Source organism: Antennarius striatus, chromosome 6 (genome assembly GCF_040054535.1).
Source record: "Antennarius striatus isolate MH-2024 chromosome 6, ASM4005453v1, whole genome shotgun sequence".
Classification (NCBI taxonomy): domain Eukaryota; kingdom Metazoa; phylum Chordata; class Actinopteri; order Lophiiformes; family Antennariidae; genus Antennarius; species Antennarius striatus.
This window is the reverse complement of record NC_090781.1, coordinates 17,735,371-17,756,827: the sequence shown is the minus strand read 5'-3', so window position 1 is coordinate 17,756,827 and position 21,457 is coordinate 17,735,371. Positions and strand designations below refer to the sequence as shown.

The following is a 21,457-nucleotide window of genomic DNA, read 5'->3' as shown; positions in this document are numbered from 1 at the left end:
TGATGGAAGTGGTGGGCATGTGGAGGATGATACATATATAACCCCAACATTATATTTATTAGACTTCTTTAATTCATGTACATAAAGCATACAAATAGCCATGTTATTTGGATATTGGTAATTGTCTGAATTATTAGCATAGAACATTAACAGCATTCAACATCATGAGCAAACATTCAGAACATGATTGGGTTGATTCTTATGTAGTGGCAACATGTTTCAGTGTGATCTGGATTCTAGGGGCAGTTCCTCCCGGTTTCAGGAGTCTCACGGTGACATCACGGTGGGACGGTGTGCTTTTGGAGTGACCTCAGCGTGGGTTTGCTCTCAGATGGATGTCAAATGTTTCTGCAGAGTCCAGATTAGTGGACAAACCAATCAGAGAGATTCACAGGTTGGGTTCACATGGTGCAGGAGGACGATGACTGGTTGATCCGCCGACAGCTGAACATGTGAGGTGTGCCGAGAACGGTCAGAGCCAGATCTCCTCGCTGCTGGTGCTGTTCACCCGGTAGATGTAGCCCACCATGGGGTATCTGGCGAAACCTGAGGAGCGTTGGAGAGAAGCGTTCAGACACCACTTCCTCCAGCTGAAGACAAACTATAAATAATAAAACAACTACCCGACCTCTGGCGGCGTATGCTAGAGACAGATCTTCCTCCTCCTCTTCCTCGGTCCTCTCCCCCACACTGCTCTGCTGGGCGGCCTCTCGAGCTACAAGGATGACGCAGGAGGTGAAGGAGATCGATGGATAAAGGCTGCGTTATGTTCTTAGTTTGATGAGAATATTCCAATGTCATATCTTTCCTTTGTAACTACAGCCAGGAGAAGATGTGCTTAGCTTAGCATTCAGAACACGCTAAAATAACCAGTCTGGCCATGCTAAGCTACTGGCACCTCGACTAGAGTTTTGCTGGGACTGGAAGCTGGTTTCTGGGCCCTGGTGACCACCACAATGGAAAAGGTACAAGCTTCAGTTTACTGTGTGCGTACTATATTTTATAAATATATTCAGTATTTTCTACACTACAAGGCACACTGGACTATAAGGCGCACCTCCAATGAATGACCCATTGCTAAAAAAATTTGATTATAAGGCGCACTGGATAATGAGGCGCATCTGACTATAAGGTGCCCTTTCAATGAATGGTCTATTATAAAACTGAATATGGCACTCAGTATTATAAGAATAAAAAGCTACTGTAGTGGCTTCTGTTGTGTTATGCATCCACTAGATTGAGCTGCGCTAAAGGGATTGCATTCATGACTCTTTGGCCTATTTTAAAACCTTTTTTTCATGTATAATGCGCACTGGATCATAAGGCGCACCATCAGTTTTTGAGAAAATTAAAAGCTTTTAGGTGCGCGTTAGTGTAGAAAATGCTGTAATCATGCTCAGCACTAGGCTGACGTCAGTCAGAGGAGTCGGTTTTAAGACGTCTCACTTCTTCTCAGAGTGCTGAGGTCATTGAGCTGCATGTTGGCGGGCAGAGACATGTTCTCTCTGGGGATGTGGATCTTCTCCGTCATCCTCAGGCTGACGGAGTCACTGCGGGAGAGGACATTAATGATGGTCGACAGGATGGGGGTAAGTATTTATAAGAGGAGACGAGGTTATATTAAATAAAAAGACGTCAATGAGGTGAGAACAGAAGGTGTGAGATGAATAAATATCGATGACCTCCATCAGTCTAGTCACTATGGGTATTCAGAGGGGGGTCAACCCCCCCAAGCGAACCATGTTGAGGTAGCGACGGTGACGTTACCTTTTCTTAGTCATGAGAATCTGCACCGGCTCGTCTGTAACAGAACAAGCAGACTAGTCATCCTGCTGAATGACGAATGCTGATGGCAGTAGGTGCTTTATCCCCCCCCCCCCCCCCACACACCCCCTCACCGAACGGCTTGCCCTTGTTCTTCTGCATGAGGCAGAGGACGATCAGACTGAGGATGAGGAGGGCCATGAAGGCCATGGCCCCTCCAGTCACGATGCCCAGCACAGGAACCTCCACGCGGGACTGCAGGAACTCTGAGGACACGATAAGAGTCAGAGCAGCGGACCTCTGGGGGCTAACCACACGTTAGTGTAGCATCACTGACCAGCCAGGGTGAGGTTGCTCTGTGCCGTTCCCACGCTGTTGCTGGCGTTCAGAGACACATTCCCTGCTAGGTTGCTGCTGAGCATCACCCTGAGCGTGTGATTGGTCAACCAGGGGTAGCCCCGGGAGTCCAGGATAAGGAAGTCGGAGGTGTTGGCCACCACCTGACCTGATTGGTCCGTGAAGCTGATGGAGGCGGGCGGGTTGGACCGAACCAGGGCGAAGAGGAGCAGAGAGAGGCCGGGGTCCGAGGTGTGGCTGTACTGGGCGTTCACCCGGAGGATCTCTGGTTTAACTAGGGGGAAGAGGAGAGACAAACTTCATCCACCGGACCAACAGGAAGGACTCTGACCTCTCAGACTCACACTGGATGTTGAGGGTGACGGTGGCGTTGTAACTCGCTCCGGTCTGGGGGTTGGATGCGACACACACCAGCTCTCTGTCCCACCTCCTGGCCCGCAGAGAGAAGCTGCTGCTGTGATTGGTCCCTTTGTGTCGTGAGGTCATCAGGCGCCTCTGTTTGTGTGGCAGCTCGCTCTGACGCTCCCCATTCAGGTACCATGTTAGAAGGGGCGGGGCTTGGGGATCCAACAGCTCTGATTGGCAGTTGAACTGGTGTGTCGTGGTTTCCTGCAGCGTCACAGCTGCTCTCTGCTGTCCATTGATTTTGGGGGAGGGCTCCATTGCACCTGATATTGAAGGATTAGTGTTGATAATGTAACTCATATTTAAATTAATTAAAATGCAATTCATTAATAATTAAATATTCAGACTGTTCTGAGGAAACAGAATTAATGCGATTGTAAGAGCATTGTTATCACTCTCATATCTGACCATTGTTAGCTTAGCCCAGAGACAGGGGACACCTGTAGAGGTTTCCCACCGCCCAGGCTTACCTGTCGAGGACAGAGAGAGTGTGTGAAGGAACACCACAGTAGACGCCCACCGGCTCACACACACACACGCCATGCTGGCCCACCACAGCAGCACACACACATCTACCTGAGAGAGAGAGAGAGAGAGAGAGAGAGAGAGAGAGAGAGAGAGAGAGAGAGAGAGAGAGAGAGAGAGAGAGAGAGAGAGAGAGAGAGAGAGAGAGAGAGAGAGAGAGAGAGAGAGAGAGAGAGAGAGAGAGAGAGAGAGAGAGAGAGAGAGAGAGAGAGAGAGAGAGAGAGAGAGAGAGAGAGAGAGAGAGAGAGAGAGAGAGAACCTGTTAACATCTTATAGTCAAAAAGATTTGATCTACATCATTCACTGACACACAGACACACAGTTTAGGGATGCTTGCCTGTAGTCTGGGTCATGTGACCTGTGTGAAAACCTCAGGCTAAAGCAGGAACGTTCTCTGAACACTCAAACGGTCGAATAGAGACAGAAAACGCTCCACGATCACTCGGCGTTACCTCAGCTCCATCTCACGCTGCTCTGATTCAGCCTGCAGGAGGTCCATGGCAGCAGAGGAGATGTTGGAGGAGGTGATGGAGGAGGTGAAGGAGAAGGTGAAGGAGGAGGTGAAGGAGGAGGTGAAGGAGGAGGTGATGGAGATGACGAGTCAGCTTCCGTCTAGCTGCACTCTGATGCTCACAGCAGCTCTGCAGCAGCTCCAGGATCAGCTTCACCAGCTGACGCAGGCAGATGGGAGGAGGAGGAGGAGGAAGAGAAGGGAGGAGGAGGAGAAGGAAGCAAACAGAGCTGAGAATGCAGGACGAAAGATGCACAGGCAGCAGAGCAGCAGTTATAAACCCTGTCGGTGGTGATCAACATTATTCCAGTGGTGAAAAGTGAGTGTGAGCCATCAGCACATACGACTCTGAGATCCATTAATCAGCCTGAGGTATCTCTGCAGTGAACAGACCAGAGCAGCCGATCACAGCAGACTGAGAAAACACCTCAGGAGAAGTTTCACATCCTTCTTCATGGTTTAAATGTGTAAACTATATTGTTATTGATAATAACTTCAGTTTAAACTGATCAATATTACAGACACTGATGATGATTAACTGATTAACCTGATGCAGACCCAGACTCCTGACCCAGCTTCTGGTTTCTGGGGAATCTTATCCCATTCCCCCAGTTCTGGAATGTTTCCCTGTCCACCTGCTGAACCGCCTCCTCCAGATCCACCAGAGGTTTGGATTCCAGTCAGGTGACTCTACTCCTTCAGAGCAGCCTTCTGATTGGAGCTGATCAGCCAGTGAACATTATCTGCCTGTTCACTATTCCAATTAAATCCACCGCTGGCAGAGGGCAACAACTTAATCAGTCTATCACCATCAATGGTGCTCAGTCGACAAAACGCGTTAAAAAATAAACGCAAAGGATATCAACAGTGTGGGTGTCCCAGAGTGAGTCTTCAGAATCTGCTGGTTGGCTCAATTATGTGTGATATCATCAACAGGGCGGGGCATACAACAAGTGTGGGGGGAAAAAAACGCAGTTTATAAGGCACATTTATCAGTATAAATATAACACGTACACACACACACACACAAGTAAAACCTTTTAAATTATTTATTTATATATATTTATTCATCTCAGTTTGGTTGATATTCTTTTAATCGTTGTTGCACTTTAGTATTTCTTTATAATGAACATAAAAACGAAATAAAAGACAAAATGATGAACCAATAAAAATGAAATGAACCTAAAAAAACAAGAGCAGAGTGCTGGATGAGAGGATGAAGAAGCAGGGAAAAAAGACGAAAGATGGAAAAAAGAGGTGTGATGGTGGGGGGGGTTGAAGGAGCGGAGACAAGAAGGATGGAGGGGAGGAGAAGAGATGGAGGAGGGAAGCTTTCCATTCGCTGGGGTCATCCTTTCCTTCCCCTTCCTCTCCCATCAACGAGAGAAACAGGAGGGCACCAGCCGAGAGATAAAGAGTTTGGCATTATAGTTGTTTCAAATTGCGAACGCAGACCCCGCCTCTTCTCACAGGAACAGGAAGTGCCATGGTGCAAATGGAAAGCTCGCACCCCCCAGCAATCGGATGCTGATGGCGTTCAGCCGGTACAACCCATCACAAGGATTAATACAGTTGAATCTCCTGCTGTGGCCCGTTTGTCCAGTTCCAACAGTCCAGTCCTGCGGTGGGACCATCAACTCCCCCTCCCTCCTGCTTCCATCAGGCCACAAACAAAGCAAAAAACAAGGGGAGGGCTGAGTCAGAGTTCATCCCTGGTTGCCGTGGTGACAGGTTTATTTTGGAGGAGCGGGTCAGTCTGTCTCCGCTCTGGATGATATGTCAACTATTTTACACCTTGTTTTATTTGAAGTCTCTGTAGCACCCGACCCAACCTGGGACACGCCCACAGCCCCGCCCCTAACACGCCGCCATGGCGACGGCAACGAGAAGCACACGCACGACGACATCACTGAAATGATACAACACAAAAATAAGCTCCTCTTCTTCAAGTGTCTCCATACAATAATATTAAAAACAATAAGAACAATCTTCAGGACGTCCTCTTCCTCTTCGGGACATCCTCATCGTCGTCCTCTTTGTTTGGCTAGAAGTCTTCATCGAACGAAAACATATGATTAAAAAAAAAAGACCTCTGAGCAAAGTCTAAGAAAAACAAAAGCAGAGCGATCTATACATGGCATCACTGTACAAGGAAAGGAGCAGGAAACTACCCACAATGCAACACACTGTCACTGACATGGCAGAAGAGGAGGGTAAGGAAGGTGACAGCGATGGAACTCAAAGTGCAGAATTAAAGAACGTCTTCTTTGAACACACGACTGTTTCCTTTAGTCATAAAATCTCTTACAGAAACGTAACGATGACGACATCGACTATCAGCGGTAAAAATTAAATAAAATAAAAAACATGAACGACAGGAATAAAACAACCAATGAGAGAGCTGGTTTGTACTTTGATGTAACAGCTCCACCTTTAAAGTCAGCTGACCTGGCTGGGAAGGGGGCCCCGCCGCCAAGACTCACCTCACCTCACACAGAAGCTGTGGGGGGTCTTTTGTTCTGGCCAATCATGAAGTATTTTAGTGAAAGGGGAGGGGCCAGGTCAAGGCAGATGGGCGTGGTCAGGGGAGGTAGGAGATGACCTTCAGGCTTGAATGCTGGACACGGGTAATGTTGACACTTTGACTTCTGCCCCTGCCCCTCTAATATCAACACCCATCCAAGACCCCTCTGTAGCCAGACTGCCCCCCCCCCCCCAGGAACAGATGGAGACAGATCACCCCCCCTCCCCCTGCTGGGACAGACGACGATGGTTTGGCATGATGCTGCTCAACTCAAGTCTACACAACTCAGGATGGCTGATATGGACCGCTGGACACAGGAAGCACGCCGTCCTGGAAGACAGACAGACGTCGATGATGTCATCATCGCCAAGGCGACCAGGCGTGTTGATGCTAGGTGGTGCCTACCTGTGCTAGACCCCAGCCTGCTCCATGCTGTACTGCAGGTCCGGGGGTTTGTAGCTGAGGAGCATGTCACTGGTGCAGGAGGAGGGGTAACAGGGCGGGGCGTGGAGCTCCCCCTCCACGTCACACACTGCAGGAGGACACACACCTTGAGTGAAACGTTACACACTTATAACGACACGTGCTGACGGCGTCCTACTGACCCGCCTCCTCCGGCTGACGCAGCTGCTGGCTTCCGGTCAGCGACGTCTGGCTCAGGATGTCCGACATGCGCGCAGAACTCAGAGCCTTCCCGGCCAGCAGGCTCATCCCCGACATGGAGTCAGCCTGATCCTGGCGGGGGGGGGGGGCAGAGTCATCAGGGAAAAACTACTGCTGACGTCTTACAATTACATTCTTGCAGCTCTCAGGTCTGACTGGACGGTCGAGGCTGCTAACAGTGCTGCTAAATGTAATTCACCGATGAAAGCACCTGGCTAGTTTTTTGGAGCTAATAAGCTGCTAATATGCTATTATCATGCTGCTAATGTGTTGCTATAGGGATGCTAACATGCTGTTATCTTACGGCTATCATGCTGCTATCATGTTGCTATCACACTGCTAACATGCGGCTATCGTGACGCTAACAAGCTAACATTCACTCAGTGTGTCGGCAGAAAGGCCTCCGTCCACTCACGTAGGCGTCGTCACATGTCTGGATGGTGTGGTGGCGCTGCAGCTGCCCTCGGGACCGGTAGGCTTCCCCCTGGGGGCCTCGGGAATAACCCACACCATTAAGATCGGGCACCTCCATGGGTTGCCCCGGGGGCCGGCACTCCGCATGTTCAGATTCTGATTGGAAAAGTTAGAAACAAGTAAAAAACTTAAGGTCCAATAAAAAGATGGATGATGGATTGGGTGAGGGGGGGTGTGTTATTTTACCTCTGCCTCCACCAGCGCTCCTCATGTAGCCACCGTGTCTGTGTGTGGGGGAGCAGTAGGGTGGGGTCCCCCCCCGGGGGGATCCCATGTGCTCATGGCCATCAGTGGCTTTGGCCAGCAGGCCCTCCTGGGGGTGGTGGTAGGGGGCTGCGGCGTCATCCTCCTCCATGCTCTCAGAGTGAGGTAAGGTGGGGGGGGCCGGGGCCTCCGGGGGTCGAATCTGAAGCAGGTGGTGGTAGTGTTGGCCCCCGGAGGCCCCCTGTGCTGTCTGGGGCTCCAAACTCTCCCCCTGGCTCAGTTGGCGGAGGAGCAGCATCTCTCCGTACTCTTGGGGGGGCCCGCTGGGTGGGGTGGGGGGTGCTTGGCACGGCCGCGGACTCTGCCTCTTCAGCAGGGCTGCCAAGTCCTGGGGGGGCAGCCTGGGGTCGGCATGGCCCGTCAGGGAGTGGCGAGGGGACAGGAGGCCCTGCAGGGTAGGCGTGACGTGATGCTGGGGGGGGCGGTAGTCCAGGGGGGTCGGGGAGAGCAGAGCCTGCTGTAGCGGCGAGGGCGTCCCATAGCTGCCGGCCCCCACCACGCCGCTCTGGTAGCCCTCCAGCCCCGGGACGTTGAGGGACGCCCCCTGCAGGTAGGGGCTGTAGGAGGAGCCACGGGCGGGGGCGTCTCCAGAGAACAGGTGGGGGTTGAACTGAACCTGGTCGTAGCCCGACGTGAAGCGGCCCAGGCTGCGACTGAACAGGAAGGGGAGGAGTTAAGTTTCCCGCCGTCAAACGTCAAAACAGGAAATGCATCAGCTAGCTTGAAGCTACCAATGAGCTAACAGGTAAGGAGAGAGGCGTTCACTGAGAGGGTGGTGCCGCTCCAGGCTCCTCCCAGTGAAGGTCGTCATGGTGATGGAGGTGATGACATCACAAGAGCTGCTACTCTACCTCCGTGAACGTTTACAACCAACCACTCACCCTGCTACCATGACGACGGCGGTGATGTCGTTCAGCTGGAGGGTTCGTAACTATCAGTGCTAATAAAGATCTAATCTGTCCTAACGGCTGATTTATTGTCTCAGAATACAGTTTGCAGTGTTGGAGGCAGCAGAGACAGAAACACAAAAAGAACCGTGAGAAACAAACAAACAAAGAGCATCGGGGTGAGAGTGAAACAATTGTTTCTGCCCGGCCGATTGGCTTCCGTCAGGGGACAGGTGAGTGGGTGGGCGGGGTCACCTGTGTGACTCGGCGTTATCGGCGCTCAGCTGCTTCCCGAGGACTCGGTGCCCCCCCGGCGTGGACAGGAAGCCGCCCTGTCTCTGCGTCCCGGCGCCGAGCTCCACCTCCTGAACCTGAATGGTCACCTGTGCAGAGTGACATCATTAAAACAAATGAAAAACAAATGACTGACGATCTGACGGGGGGGGAGGGGTCTGCAGCCACCTGCTGTTGCTGAGGAACACCCTGGGACAATGAGACAGGGGTCCGTGTGGATGCTGCTTGCTGATTGGTTGGTAGGGAGACGCGGGGCAGGCCTGACGGAGGGGGGCTCCCGCTCTGAGCCTGGTACAGAGCTGGAGGCGCGTACTGGACTGATGACGGTCCTGGGGGGGGGATGGGGCAGAATCAAAACTCAGACCAGTTAGCATGCCAGATACTGTTAGCCTCAAGGGCCACAAACTTTACATCAGCTGCTCCGGCAGAGCGCTCTCATTGGCTTAGAAGTCACTGATGTCACCAAGCAGCTTTCAATGTCACTCAGAGCTAAGGTCAGACTCTCACCATGACCCGGCATCATGCCTGCTGGGCCGGGGGGCGGGGGGCTCGGATTGGGCGGCCTGAACAGGTGGTTGCTGGGATGTGTTGGCGGAGGACTAGAGGGCTGGATACGCAACCTGAAAGAGGACAGGAGGAGACGTGAGACACAGATCCCCGCCCCCCGCCCTCCCCATGTCCAACTGATGAGCACCTCTGGAGCTGGTGGGTCAGGTGACTGGGTTGGTTCTCCCCATGGCCTAAAGACAGACCCTGCAGGTGAACAGATCAGGTAGTTGTTATGATCTCTGGTCATTCTGACTGCTAACAAATGACCCCCTGCCCTCATGCTCCCAGTGGCCCCCACCTGGATCTGCTGGTGGAGGATCTGCTGCTCTTGCTGGTAGAGGATGTGCTGCTGCTGGGTGTGTTCCAGGAACCTCTCGTCCTGCTGGGCAGCATACATCTTCTGGAGCTGCTCGCACTCCTGGAGACCAGAGTTCAGACTGAATTCATGACCTCCATCGATGACGGTGACGGTTTGGACGACTTGTTGTGAGAGGAAGGGACCAGCAGAGGGCGCCGGACTCCTGAGGAGTGAGCTCCACTACAGACGAGTTAATTTTAACTGCTTATAGATGGGACTGAAGGAGATCACACCATTTGGAATAATTATTTTTTCAGGTGAAGACACCTTTCAGCTCACGTGAGCGTCACCACACGTACGAGGACATCTGACTTTGAAATGTTAGCCAGAACTGACCAGGGGGGACCAGGTTTGGACCAGTTACCAGGATGTCATGCGTGTGATTGCCTGTCCATCAGCCGCGTTAACCCTCTTAACGCCAGAGCATCGATAATCCCAACCCAAAAGTACGTCTCTAACATGAAGTGGCCGCTGTGTGCACGATGATTATCCTAAGCCTGAGGTCACCTGACCTGCTATGATGTCATCTCTTAGTAAGCAGGTCAGGCTCACCTTAAACACTGTTGTCGGACTGGTTCAGCAGTCAGCTGATTACCCACAACAAAAAACATGAGTTAACCCGCCCCGGTCCGCGGATGGGACGCAGTCCTGTTGCACGGGCATTTTTAAAGGGGTTCATGGGCAAATAAAAAAGAAGCCCCTAAAAGCTATTAATATTAAATAAGAATAAGGCGTCTCTTAGTTTAGCATCACCCTGATGCTAACGGGCGATCAGCTGACCTCTGAGGGATTTAACTTGAACCCCAGAATAAAAGCAGCGTTGACACCAATACTCCCACCACTCGTTTCGTGAAAGTAGCCCGTTGCTAACGGCGACACAACCCCGGACACATCATACCTGTTTGAGCTGCTTAATGAGGCTGCTGTTCTCTAGGTGAGCCTTGAAGGCCTGGATGGTGGCGGCTCCGTCGGAGAAGCGTCTGACTGGGGAGAAGCGCTCCATTGGGAGATGAAGGGTGTTGCAGTCTTTATAGCTGGACCTGTGTGTGTGTGTGCGTGTGTGTGTGGGTAGGGGGCACAGACACAACAGATAACACACAGAGACACAGTCATATACACACGAGGAGAGTGTGTAACACAGGATGGAAAGAACAGAAGAATCCAGTGGCTTTATTTTGTGATGCCATTCATCCTGCTGTCGTAACATTTTTGCCTGTGCACCAGGTAAATAAGGTAAATAAGGTTGTGTGTGCGCCTGTAAACAATCCGGTGCAGCTGTAAACACAGCGCTTTAATGAGGACCAAAGGAAGAACTTCTCACCTGAACCCTGTGAAAAATAAATCCAGGCAGGACATAAATGAGGAGATGAAGCTAAGCAGCTACCGCATTCATCAAGCTGAGCTTTAAACCCTCGTTTTAATCGCATCCTCGCTGTGAGAACCCACAGATATTGTCCTTGTTGGAACATTCTTAGCTTCTCCCTCAACGCCAGAGGAACCGGGAGTGTTCCAGAGCTCCTCTGGCGTCAGGACGAGAACGTGACCTGAAGGAGGAGCTCAAGAAGTTCCTCCAAGAGAACTTTAAGAAAATGAATACGTAGTTCTTTGAAAAGGTTTGCAGATGACACCAGTGTTTCAGTCAAGATGCTCGACACCTGTCCCACATGGTGGTGCCACCCTCAAAACTTAACCCACAATGCACTTCTCAAAAAAATCACATCTATGGCACCAAAATGTCAAATGCGTTGAATTACTCAGAGAACCAACAACTTTCAAGAAGTCCACAAGCAAGAATTTTCCTCATGAGTTTCATTTCTCCTGGAGGGTTGAAACAGGACCCCCCCCCCTCTTTTGGAGGAGACCCTGTAACACCCCCGACCACAAAAACAACCTCTGAAACGTCACCTACTGTGATGACATCCTCACTGACATATGACATCAGGTGTGTGTGTGTGTGTGTACGTGCATATAAAGCTTGCGTCCCCTCACCGGGTGTGTGTGTCAGGGGCCCAGCCCCCCCTCTGGCGGGAGCCCTGGGGGCGCTGCGACTCTGCCGAGGGCTCGCCATGCGACGTGCACGTGAGCGCGTGCGTCGTGTGCCGCTTGGAGCGGTTCGCCAGGTACCTGGGCCGCAGGGAGGGGGGGAGGACGGGGGGTGAGGGTGGGAGACAGGAAGCAGCGCTGGTCAGCTCTCTGTCCTCATTGGCCAGTTAGAGATGGGGGAGAAAGGCCCGCCCCTTCCTATCTCTGCCAATGAGTGCCGTTGATCATATCATGTTGGCCAATCAGAAAACATCAAACTACACCACAGAGGATGTTAGAGGCTACGGGCGTCCCGCAGCTCCCAGTCTAGCTGGGGGGGGGACGCCACAGATTTTTGGATTTGCAAGCGTTAGCAGAGCTGTGTGAGGAAGGCGAGAAGAATTTGGCACTGAAACCAGAAAGATAAAGCAGCTGCTGGCCGGAGAGTTTGAGCGACAGGCTCAGTTTGGAACCGAGGGCGCGATGGAGACAGGAGAGAGGATGGAGTGAAGCGCCACAGCGGTGGAAACCTCCCGTTGGAAAAAAAAAAAGCAGAGCAGCCTGGAGGCACTCACTCCCAGCAACACAGGACACCACGACGCCTGAGGAGGGGCCGTCTGAGCAGGGGATGCTGGGAAACCCAACCTGGACCAGGAGTCTATGTGAGGACTGAACCTGAAGGAGAAGCTGCAGAGATCAGCTGGTCTCTCCAGAGTTTAAGCTAGCTATCCTGGCGTCCAGGCTCCGCCCTGTGGTCGCAGGTTAGGCCCCGCCCCCAGAGCATCCGGATCAGACAGCACCTCCGTCCAGTACGGCAGCGGGAACAGTCGCCGTAGGGGGGGCTTACCTCTGCACCGCCTCCTGGTCCGGTTCTCCGTCTGAGCCCTCCTCATCCACCGGGGCAACCGCTGGGATCGGGTGCTGGGGGAGAGACAGGGGGGTGGCTTCAGTTTGCATGAACGACAGAACCTGAGTGACACTCGCACCGGATCCTCACCGGGCTGGCGACCAGCGGCGACGGCCCCCGGGGCCTCTTGAGGAGCTGAGCGTGTAGCTGGATGTTGGCCCCGCCATCGGAGGCTCGTCGGCCCAAAGGACCCATTCCATTCAGGAGCTGCAGAGTGGGGGGCTGCAGCAGCGATTGCTCCTGGGGGGGGCGGCAGGAGGAGTAGAGCGTCAGAACAGGAGAACTTTGCCTCCTCCTCACGGAGGGAGCGTCTGATCCCCTACCTTGTACTCCAGCTGCTGCGTGGGCTGCAGGCTCTGGGTGGGCATCAACGTGTGCATCTGGCCCATGGTGGGGGGCAGAGGGGGGAACGGGGGCTGGGGCACCACCCCGCGAGGGAAACCCGGAGGCAGCTTCTGGAGGTCCTCCTGCATCTCTGTCCTGTTTGGGAGGAAAATGACCCGAGGGGGGGTTCACGACCTCATCGCTAAGGAACCCGTACGGAGGTTGTGAGTTCTGACGTTACCTTTGGTCAGGCACCCCAACCGTGTGCCGCCTCATAGACAGGTAGCGAGCCATGGCCTCGGGGGACGGCTCCTCCCCTTCGTCGCTGTCCAGCGCCATGCTGCCTTCAGGCTAATGAGAACATGTGTCATGTGACTAAACATGATGGGCGGGGCTTGAACAGTGACAGAAGTGTGTTTTGATAGGTTTTCCGTCTCTGAGATTCAATCTCACCTCCACGATCTGGTTCTCGGGGTTGATGAGCTGGACGTGAGGGACGGTCATGATGGGATTACCCTGTGGATCCGTCTGCTGGAGACACACAGGTCAGGTGAGGATTCCACCAATCAGCTTAGTGAGGTTGTGTTAAACCAATCAAATCCATTCGGAGGACGAACACCGAACGAGACTGGAGAGACGCTTCAAGATCTCACCACTAGCTGAGACAAAGACGCTCCTCACATCATGATGTCATGATGTCAATCATCAAAAATCAATCAGAAATGGATCATCAGAGTCATGTTTTAATCATGACCACAACTTCTGATCAGGCGATGATCGATTTCACTCTACAAGACCAATGGGACCCCGAGAAAGATGTGTTTACCCTGTAAAATTAGCCTCAAAATCAGGTCAAAGTGGTTTTCAATCGTTCGGCGGACGACCAGTTTTTCTCTGGCGATCAAACATATCGATCTGAAGATCAATCATGAAGCAGTTCTGCAAAAAGATCTAATCAATAATGAGTACTTCCAGCACCAACGGGCCATGACTCACCTGTATAGCATTCAGGGGGTAGCTAATGGGGCGCAGGGCGGGCGGGGGGACAGGCAGGGTCTTGTGTTTCTTGAGGCGGTCGGCCAGCAGGCTGTAGATGGCGCTGTAGTGATCGTACGCGTCCGTCTGGAGGGACTGGGGAGGGAATCCGGACAGAGCAATGAGATGAACCCTGCACCTCTCAGGTTACCATGGTTACTTACATTCACCTGTCTGAATGAAGCGCTTTAAACACCAGGATGTAGCTGTTCACTATGACCCACCTGAAGCGTGCGCTCCCGGTCCAGACCCATCTCAGACATGGCAATCAGCACCTGATCCAGGATAAGCTCCGCCTCCCGCTCCGTCTTCACCTGCTCGCACTCCGCGATCAGCTGGGAGGAGAAGACATGACGTTACGTGTGTGGAGTCGTTCTGACAGCGGATCCTGTCTCGACGCCTCCACCAAGGGTAATGGTCTCACCCTGTCAAAGTCTGGATCCGGGTCTCCTTGTCTCATCCACTTGTTCTTACAGATCTGCTCCATGGTCAGCCTCCTGCTGGGCTCCAGGACCAACATGTGTCGGATCAAATACTCACAGTCTGAACCAAAGAGAGCACCAGTTAAGAGTCGTCTGCCTTTCGTTTGAGAAAAACGTTGCTGATGACGTCTTTTACAACTAAGTCCTACCTGTGGACATGAAGAAGGGGATGCGGAACTTCCCGCTGAGGACACGAGACCTCAAGTTCTGCAGCGTGCTGCCGTCAAACGGCAGAGCGCCGCACACCAGCACGTACAACACGACGCCCAAGCTCTGCACACAGGAGACCACCATCAGTTTATACCACACAAATCATCCTTCAATCACTCAAGAAACTGTTCGGCTACGCCCAGCGGCGCCCGGCTCGCCACTGATCCGCTGACCCATATGTCGACTTTGGGCCCGTCGTACTCCTTCCCCTCAAACAGCTCCGGGGCAGCATAGGGAGGGCTGCCGCACCACGTCTTCAACAGCTGGCCTCTGGAGAACATGTTACTGAAGCCGAAATCTGAGAAGAGAGGAGAGTCAGCGACGCCCGATGACGCCACAGCCTGATGTTCTGAGGAACGTCCAGCTAGAGACGGGTCCTACCTGCGATCTTGATGTTGAGGTTGTGGTCCAGCAGCAGGTTCTCGGCCTTCAGGTCTCGATGCACGATGTTACGGCAGTGGCAGAAATGGACCGCTGCCACGATCTGCTTGAACTTCTTCCTGGCGTCCTTCTCCGCCATGCGGCCGTGAGCCACCAGGTGGTCTGCAGACACAGTTCACGGGTTTGAGGAAGCGCTGACATCGAGTCAGAAATAGGTTTTTAAACAATTTCCATTTGGTGTCTGTTGATCGTTTTTGGATGTTTGCATGTCTATTATCCGGATCGCCAAAAACACACCAGAGGTAAACACAGCAGTGGCACCACAGAGGAGAATGAATGCATGGGTCACAACGGTGGCTGCTATAGGTCAAAAAAGACAAATCTGATCACATGTTCAGGCTAAGTTATGCTAACTAACATAAGATTAGAAAATCCTATACTATCTACAATCATTACAGTTAATAGTGAAACTTTTCCATTTTTATCTCAACATCTTCTTATTGCTTGTAGCTGTTAGCACGCCGCTAGCATTAGCCTACTCTTCAAGCGTGGTGTCGTGTCCGCTGTCAGGTCGTTTAGTCTGGAGAGATTACTTCACTCTTCCTGTCAGCGTTTAGCAGACAACCGTCATCAATGCTCAAAGTTTCATCACGACTATGAAAGCTGATGATCGCTACGCTAATATTTACTTTGAATTCACTTTACTTGATGACATGATATGAAGGAGACAGAACGATCATCTTAATCTCTTTGTTGTGTTTTGTTGTTGTAATCACTAGTCAATTACAGAAACTCGTCTCAATGGCAGCTTTACAAACGTCTCAGAAAACACAGGATAGCAAGGAAACAGCACGATGCACTCGAGGGTCGGGGTGACGTATGACACCAGAGTACCGCCTGTTAATTAAAGGATGAACGGATTCCAACACAGAAACATTTCCCAGCTGAGGTACAGCGGCTGAACGTGGAGAGAGAGTGCTGTGAAAACACAGCGTTTGTTGTTTGTGTTTTCTGTGGCGTTGGAGTGCCATGTTTGGCCCCCCCAAACTTGGTCATAACAACACATGGAGACAGCAGCGAGAAACTCCCTTACCGAATATCTCCCCGCCGCTGGCGTACTCCGTCACCAGGTAGATCATCCTCTCCGTCTCCATCACCTGAAAGCACACAGCAGTGAAAACCAGCAGGGGCTGCAGACGCTCTGACAGGCCGACCGACCGACGGGCCGTTACACAACACCATGAGTCAGCAGGACGGAAATAGAACAAACATTTACTCAGAGCCGTCCTCACTCAACGTGTGAGGATGTTTAAACTGCTGGAGAGACCAGATGCTGGAAGCATCCTGAGTGTTTTAGTCAGCGGGTATCGCCCGTCTCACCTGAGAGCCGCTCAGGTCAAAGGATTAGATCAGGTGATCGTTACCCAGAAAGCAACAGCAAGACACGTCCTCCTAGTGGACATACAGGTCCTCTTTCTATTGGCCTATGGCTCTCAGGTGTGAAGTGAAGGGCATGTCGTCTCCCCTGTGGGCGGGGCTTACCTGGTAAAGGCGGATGATGTGGGGGTGCTTCAGCAGCTTCATGATTTGCACCTCTCTGAAGATCTTTTTCAGGTTCTCGTCGTCCAGCTGGGTCTTGTCCACGATCTTTATGGCCACCTGGAGTCAAGACAGAATGGAGGGATGATTATGATGAAGAGGACAGAGATGAAAGAGAGAACGGCGAGGAAGCAGAGAGGAAGAAAAGGAGGAAAATGTTCACCGGTCATGATTCTGCTAGGACACAGTTATCACCACCAGGCGACACTGAACCACATCATCTGTAATGCAGGATTTACAGAAAGCTCTGACATCACATCCTTCAGGTCATCCTCCGTCCTGTCCTGACCTCTGACCCCCAACAATCCGCTGGGACAGTGGACAGCGCTGCTGTGGGCCGGCAGGAGGAGACCAGGTTAAACGGTCATGAAATGTCGGCTGATGGTGAACACAAGAGAGTCAGCGTGTGAGAGTTCACCCGATTGTAACATACACACACACACACACACACACATCCAACCGACAGCGCCAGCTGCTTCCTGACAACACGAAGACGATCCTCCAGCTTCCTGTTATTGACAGGAAGAGGAAGAGGAAAAGGGGGACGGCAGAGAGGACAGGGTGTTCGTACCGACAGAGAACACAACTGTTACCTCGGTCACCAGTGTTTACTGTTGTTTACAGTATGCCTGGTAAACATCTGGTAAACAACACCCTGATAAAACACAGAAAAACTCACATTAATGGAAACATGGTCTCCGTGCTGACCAAACAGCATAAGAACCAATCGGATTATGTATTCCTATTGGTGTCTGATCCAGACTGATTAACAGATAATCCATACACCGATCGGTTGTCTATGGCTCCTTGATCGATCGGCATTCGGATACAACAAACACACGGCTGACTGAACCAACAACACACTGAACCCATATCTGTGTTGTTGCCGGGGCAACAACGCTACGCTGTTCCTCGCTGATGCCTCCGACTGATGTCAAAGGAGTCATAAGCATCTTCATCCTACCAGAGCCCCGCCCCTCTGAAACGCTGATGTGTGAAAAGCAAACACACTACAGTCACATACGGTCACGTGACAATACGCTCAGCCAATGGTGAGTCAGCTCCACTCAGCCTGAGCGGCTGGAGGCCAGACCGCCTTCATCGCCATGGAAATCAGTCAGACTTCAATGGCGTCCTAGCAACAGTCACACTGGTGAGGATGAGGAGGATGACGCAGAGGTGACACGGACATTCACAAACCCACGAGGAACACGATGGTAGTGATGAAGCCCACGCTGTCATGTCTCTCACACACACACACACACACACACACACACACACACACACACACACCAGTAAAAGATGAGGACAAGAAAGCCTTCATCCTGTCAGTCACCTAATCCCACAGAGACACTCCGGATGAAGAAGGGGAAGCGGAAGGGGGGTGGCGGCGGGGGGGGGGCTCCAATACTAAAAGAAAGACTTGAACCCCCCCCCATCAGACAGCCTGACCCTTAAAGGGGTCAGAGGACCAAGAAGTTCACTGTCAAGCCAAATCAAACACTGATGGACATGATGGTTCTGGCATGATGCATCATGGGAGTACAGGACGGGGGCCAGATGAGAGAGCCACCCCCCCACCCATCTCTCAAAGCATCGTCCATCAGATCTGTCAGGATCCGATGTGTCCTCTGTTCCTCTGACTGGATGAGGTTCTGGATAGAGTAGGAACCTTGAACTGATCTTTTCATGAAAAACAAACCAAGATTCCTTGACGCTGACAACGATGCCCCCCACCCCCCCTGACTTCACTGGGACACAACATAATAAAAATGGACGAGCAGGTCCAATGGGTTGGCAACACGCCTGTCAGCAGCTGGCCTGGGAGGAGAACCCGGTCCGTGCTGCAGGGGCTGCTGGTTTCAGCTAGCAGCAGCTAACTGAATGATGAAGACCATGTCTGGGGGGCAGCGTGAGGCCCAGGACCAGATCTCTGTCCCACAAAGAGAACAAGATGGATCGGGCCCCCCCAGGATGGAAACCAGTTACAAAAATGTAAGGATAAAGTGCCATTAGTAGAGGAAGAATGTCACCATCTTCAGTCAGAACTCCTGCAGCTTCCTGGAGTTGGAGGTTGTCGTCACGGCGACAGGAGAGCGATGAAGACTTGAGTGAGGATGGCGAGGATGGGTTCTGCTGGGAGTTCAAGTGAGTGATTAAAAAGATTATGTTCAGCGACAACTCCTGACTCCGAGGATCCTGAATCTGATACAGATCCGATCCGGTTCAGATGCAGATCCAAACATCAACATGTGTCACAGGGCCGACGTGGTGACACGTCACGCCTCTCCTGACACCGCCGGTGCTGTGGCGCCACTGTTGAACAAGTAAACACCGCAGTGTTGATGCTGAAACAGAAACATTCACCTGATCCCACAGGTCAGCAGAAAACAGCTCAGCCTCCACCTCCTCCCAGAGCTGCAGCTCCGCCACCCGATAATCAAGACCGCCGGCGTCACAATGACAGCCTTCAGCCGCCCGGCAGACGTCAGCGCAGACGCCTCGAGGTCACACGCCTCAGGATGAGCGACGCCGGCGTGTGTGAGAACGACAGGCGCTTTGGTATATCTACTGGTGTGTGTGTGTGTGTGTGCTGCCTCCAGCATGTAAGGAGCTCCTGAAGGTGAGGTGGAATGCCTCACTCTCAGGAGCTCCTCAGGATGAGGAGCTCAAATAAATTTCAATCTTTTAGCTCCCTGTTAAAACATCACACCCTTGCCCCCCTCCCCAGTCCTCATTCACCTGAAGTGTGTGGAGAACCCGGATGGAGCAGGCTCCTGAGTCTGGACTCAGACCTGGAGCCTCGAACAACTGGATGATGTTTCCACCATAAATCCATCCACAGTAACTGAAGCCGTGAGAGATGATGATGATCCGGACCCGTCAGGTCTGATGAGTCCGTTTGGGGGGGTGGGGGGGGTTGACGTGAAATCTGGCAACCAGAGGACCGTCTCGGTTCGGTGTCGAGGTGTTTTCTGTGTCCGTGATAAAAACCACCGACACACATTCATGCTCGTGACGCGGAACATCAAGTCCACTTTAATTAAAATGATTTATAATTCAAGCAGTGACAAAAACTGAGGACGTGGGTTTTCGTGTTCTAACGGGGTTCCAGCAGCGGGAGAGTCTCCCTCCATCACCCGTGCGGCTCCACCTGGACCTCCGGTTCGTCTGCAGGACGTCTGCATCCAGATGCTAATCAGCTAGCAGGCTAAGCTAGCCGCCGGAGCGTCCCTCCGTCCTCACCTCCGGCTCGGGCGACGCAGCTTTCACCCGCGCCCGCGTCACCTTTCAGGTGTTTGCGGACACGTCACCCGCGTTAAACGCGTGAACGTCCGCCCGTGCGGGTCAGCGGGGCTGCCCGGTGCCGAGCGGCGGTGTCTCCACAGCGGGCTGTCCGCTCTAGTCTCCGGAGCTGGAAGGCCCCGGCGGCATCCTGGCGAACCAGTGACAACACGACCCGCTCCCCCCCGCCCGTCCCCCCGGACAGCAGCCGCTTACCTTTGCCTTGGTGATGACGTGCGTGGCCAGTTTGACAACCGCAAAATTTCCCTTGCCGATGGTCCGCTCGATCTCATAGTGGCCCACTCGGGCCGGGGGGGGCCTGGTGGCCGAAGTGTGGCCGGGATTGGTGATGCACCCGGCGGCTGTGCTGGCTCGACTGGAGTGGCTGATCCCGGAGGACGGCTGGGCTCGGTTCTGGGGGCCCATTCCTGCGTGGGTCGGTCGGGTGGAGTGCGTAATCCCGGCCGCAGTGGACCCAGCAGCTCCTCCGCTTGACACGGCCGCCATCTTCTCGCCTCTCTGCGGGAACAACAAGCAGCCTTGCGCAGCGCGCGCCACGGGCACGCCCCCGCCATGCGTCATTTTACGCGCAGCGCTCCTCCGCAGCGCCCTCTTTAGGTTGTAACCATAGCAACAGCCGGCGTAACAAATGACTTCATCCACAGGGACGTGTTGTGGTTGCCGTGGCGACTGGCAAGTGCGCATTATCAGTGTGGTTTCCCATGATTCAGTGCTTCCCTGCGAGATGCTGATCTGAGCGGTTGGGTTCGGAAGACACCAGCTGATAATAGGAATATTGATTAGTCAGGATGAAGATGTCCAGATGATTCAGGGCTTACTGCATTCTTCATCCCTTCACACGGTTTTACTCAGGAGTGATGATGGTCACCTCTCCACGCTGCACGCTGGGGATCATCAATAGATCATTACACATTTGATCCTGTGTTGCTTTATGGGTCGACGTGACCATCCACGATTCTCTCTCAGTGACCTCTATGTGATGACCTCATGTCTGATCCGACATTATTCAGGTATTGAGACTCAGTATTAGAGGGTAATAAGGATTTTTCAGTATATCAGAGGCCTCAAATGTGGTTAAAAACAATCAATTTGTTGTTGATTACCATAACAAATGTCAAATATGAATACAAGACCATAAGAACTGTTTTAAACAAGCAGACGAAAGGCAGTGATGAGGAGGAGGAGTCCTCTGCTCTTCTTCAGAGCATGACCACCCACCAATCAGCTGATCGAGACGGAAGAACCCGAGAAGCGGCGCATCTCATCTTTGGATTCCATAGCCGTGGACTGCAGGTTAAAAACAGGTCCATCTAAAAATGTCAATTAAAAACACAGATAATGAAGACAGAAATACCGGTAAATTCACGGAAAAAATTTATTCCCAATTGCAAACCAGTGATGCAAGGTACATCAAAATATATTAGGTCAATCAGTAGATTATAACGTCACAAATGCCGTTTTAAAATAAATAAAACTGACATCAGAAAGGTTTTGATTGAATAAAATCTGAAAACGCGACCTCCTCTGTGAAGGAAACCTTTTCCTCCTGTCCAGAGAGTGGCGATACAGAGACATTTAGCTGTTTATAGTACAAACCGGAAACGCAAGCAAGAAGA

General features: G+C 52.3%; 2 protein-coding genes across 5 annotated transcripts; both read right to left on the bottom strand.

Annotated features, from left to right (window-relative positions):
• Nucleotides 1–4: 4 nt before the first annotated feature.
• LOC137596871 (transmembrane protein 25) lies at nucleotides 5–4,222 on the bottom strand. The gene is made up of 9 exons (XM_068317650.1): nucleotides 3,504–4,222; nucleotides 2,997–3,102; nucleotides 2,466–2,789; nucleotides 2,102–2,395; nucleotides 1,899–2,030; nucleotides 1,768–1,801; nucleotides 1,447–1,550; nucleotides 629–715; nucleotides 5–546 (listed from the first exon to the last, which is right to left on the bottom strand). Exons 2-9 carry the CDS (start codon nucleotides 3,067–3,069, stop codon nucleotides 473–475), a joined length of 1,122 nt encoding a protein of 373 aa, XP_068173751.1. The 5' UTR covers nucleotides 3,070–3,102; nucleotides 3,504–4,222; the 3' UTR covers nucleotides 5–472.
• Nucleotides 4,223–4,593: 371 nt separating this feature from the next.
• Nucleotides 4,594–20,341, bottom strand: sik3 (SIK family kinase 3). 4 transcript variants are annotated; one of them, XM_068317021.1, is made up of 26 exons: nucleotides 20,037–20,341; nucleotides 16,479–16,595; nucleotides 16,030–16,093; nucleotides 14,937–15,098; nucleotides 14,729–14,853; nucleotides 14,495–14,618; nucleotides 14,288–14,406; nucleotides 14,088–14,198; nucleotides 13,825–13,959; nucleotides 13,282–13,359; nucleotides 13,070–13,179; nucleotides 12,828–12,984; nucleotides 12,595–12,744; nucleotides 12,445–12,518; nucleotides 11,565–11,699; nucleotides 10,474–10,615; nucleotides 9,516–9,635; nucleotides 9,363–9,421; nucleotides 9,176–9,288; nucleotides 8,837–8,997; nucleotides 8,630–8,757; nucleotides 7,410–8,140; nucleotides 7,165–7,319; nucleotides 6,692–6,821; nucleotides 6,492–6,618; nucleotides 4,594–6,416 (listed from the first exon to the last, which is right to left on the bottom strand). In XM_068317021.1, the coding sequence occupies exons 1-25, from the start codon at nucleotides 20,325–20,327 to the stop codon at nucleotides 6,497–6,499; spliced, it is 3,813 nt and encodes a 1,270-aa protein (XP_068173122.1). In that variant the 5' UTR covers nucleotides 20,328–20,341; the 3' UTR covers nucleotides 4,594–6,416; nucleotides 6,492–6,496. The 4 variants fall into 4 exon arrangements, with proteins under 4 accessions (XP_068173122.1, XP_068173123.1, XP_068173124.1 ...); XM_068317022.1 differs by having other exon boundaries at nucleotides 13,282–13,356; XM_068317023.1 differs by lacking the exon at nucleotides 11,565–11,699.
• Between the last annotated feature and the right edge of the window lie 1,116 nt (nucleotides 20,342–21,457).

What these genes read in the sequence shown, in the direction of transcription:
- LOC137596871 (XM_068317650.1), bottom strand. Translation starts at nt 3,069, where the DNA reads ATGGCGTGTGTGTGTGTGAGCCGGTGGGCGTCTACTGTGGTGTTCCTT. An exon ending in ACTCTCTCTGTCCTCGACAG is followed by an intron (nt 2,790 to 2,996) that starts GTAAGCCTGGGC and finishes CTTCAATATCAG; the next exon opens with GTGCAATGGAGCCCTCCCCC. An exon ending in GAGCAACCTCACCCTGGCTG is followed by an intron (nt 2,031 to 2,101) that starts GTCAGTGATGCT and finishes TCGTGTCCTCAG; the next exon opens with AGTTCCTGCAGTCCCGCGTG.
- sik3 (XM_068317021.1), bottom strand. Translation starts at nt 20,327, where the DNA reads ATGGCGGCCGTGTCAAGCGGAGGAGCTGCTGGGTCCACTGCGGCCGGG. An exon ending in ACGTCATCACCAAGGCAAAG is followed by an intron (nt 16,596 to 20,036) that starts GTAAGCGGCTGC and finishes TCTTGACTCCAG; the next exon opens with GTGGCCATAAAGATCGTGGA. An exon ending in TCCTCCACCAGCAGATCCAG is followed by an intron (nt 9,422 to 9,515) that starts GTGGGGGCCACT and finishes GTTCACCTGCAG; the next exon opens with GGTCTGTCTTTAGGCCATGG.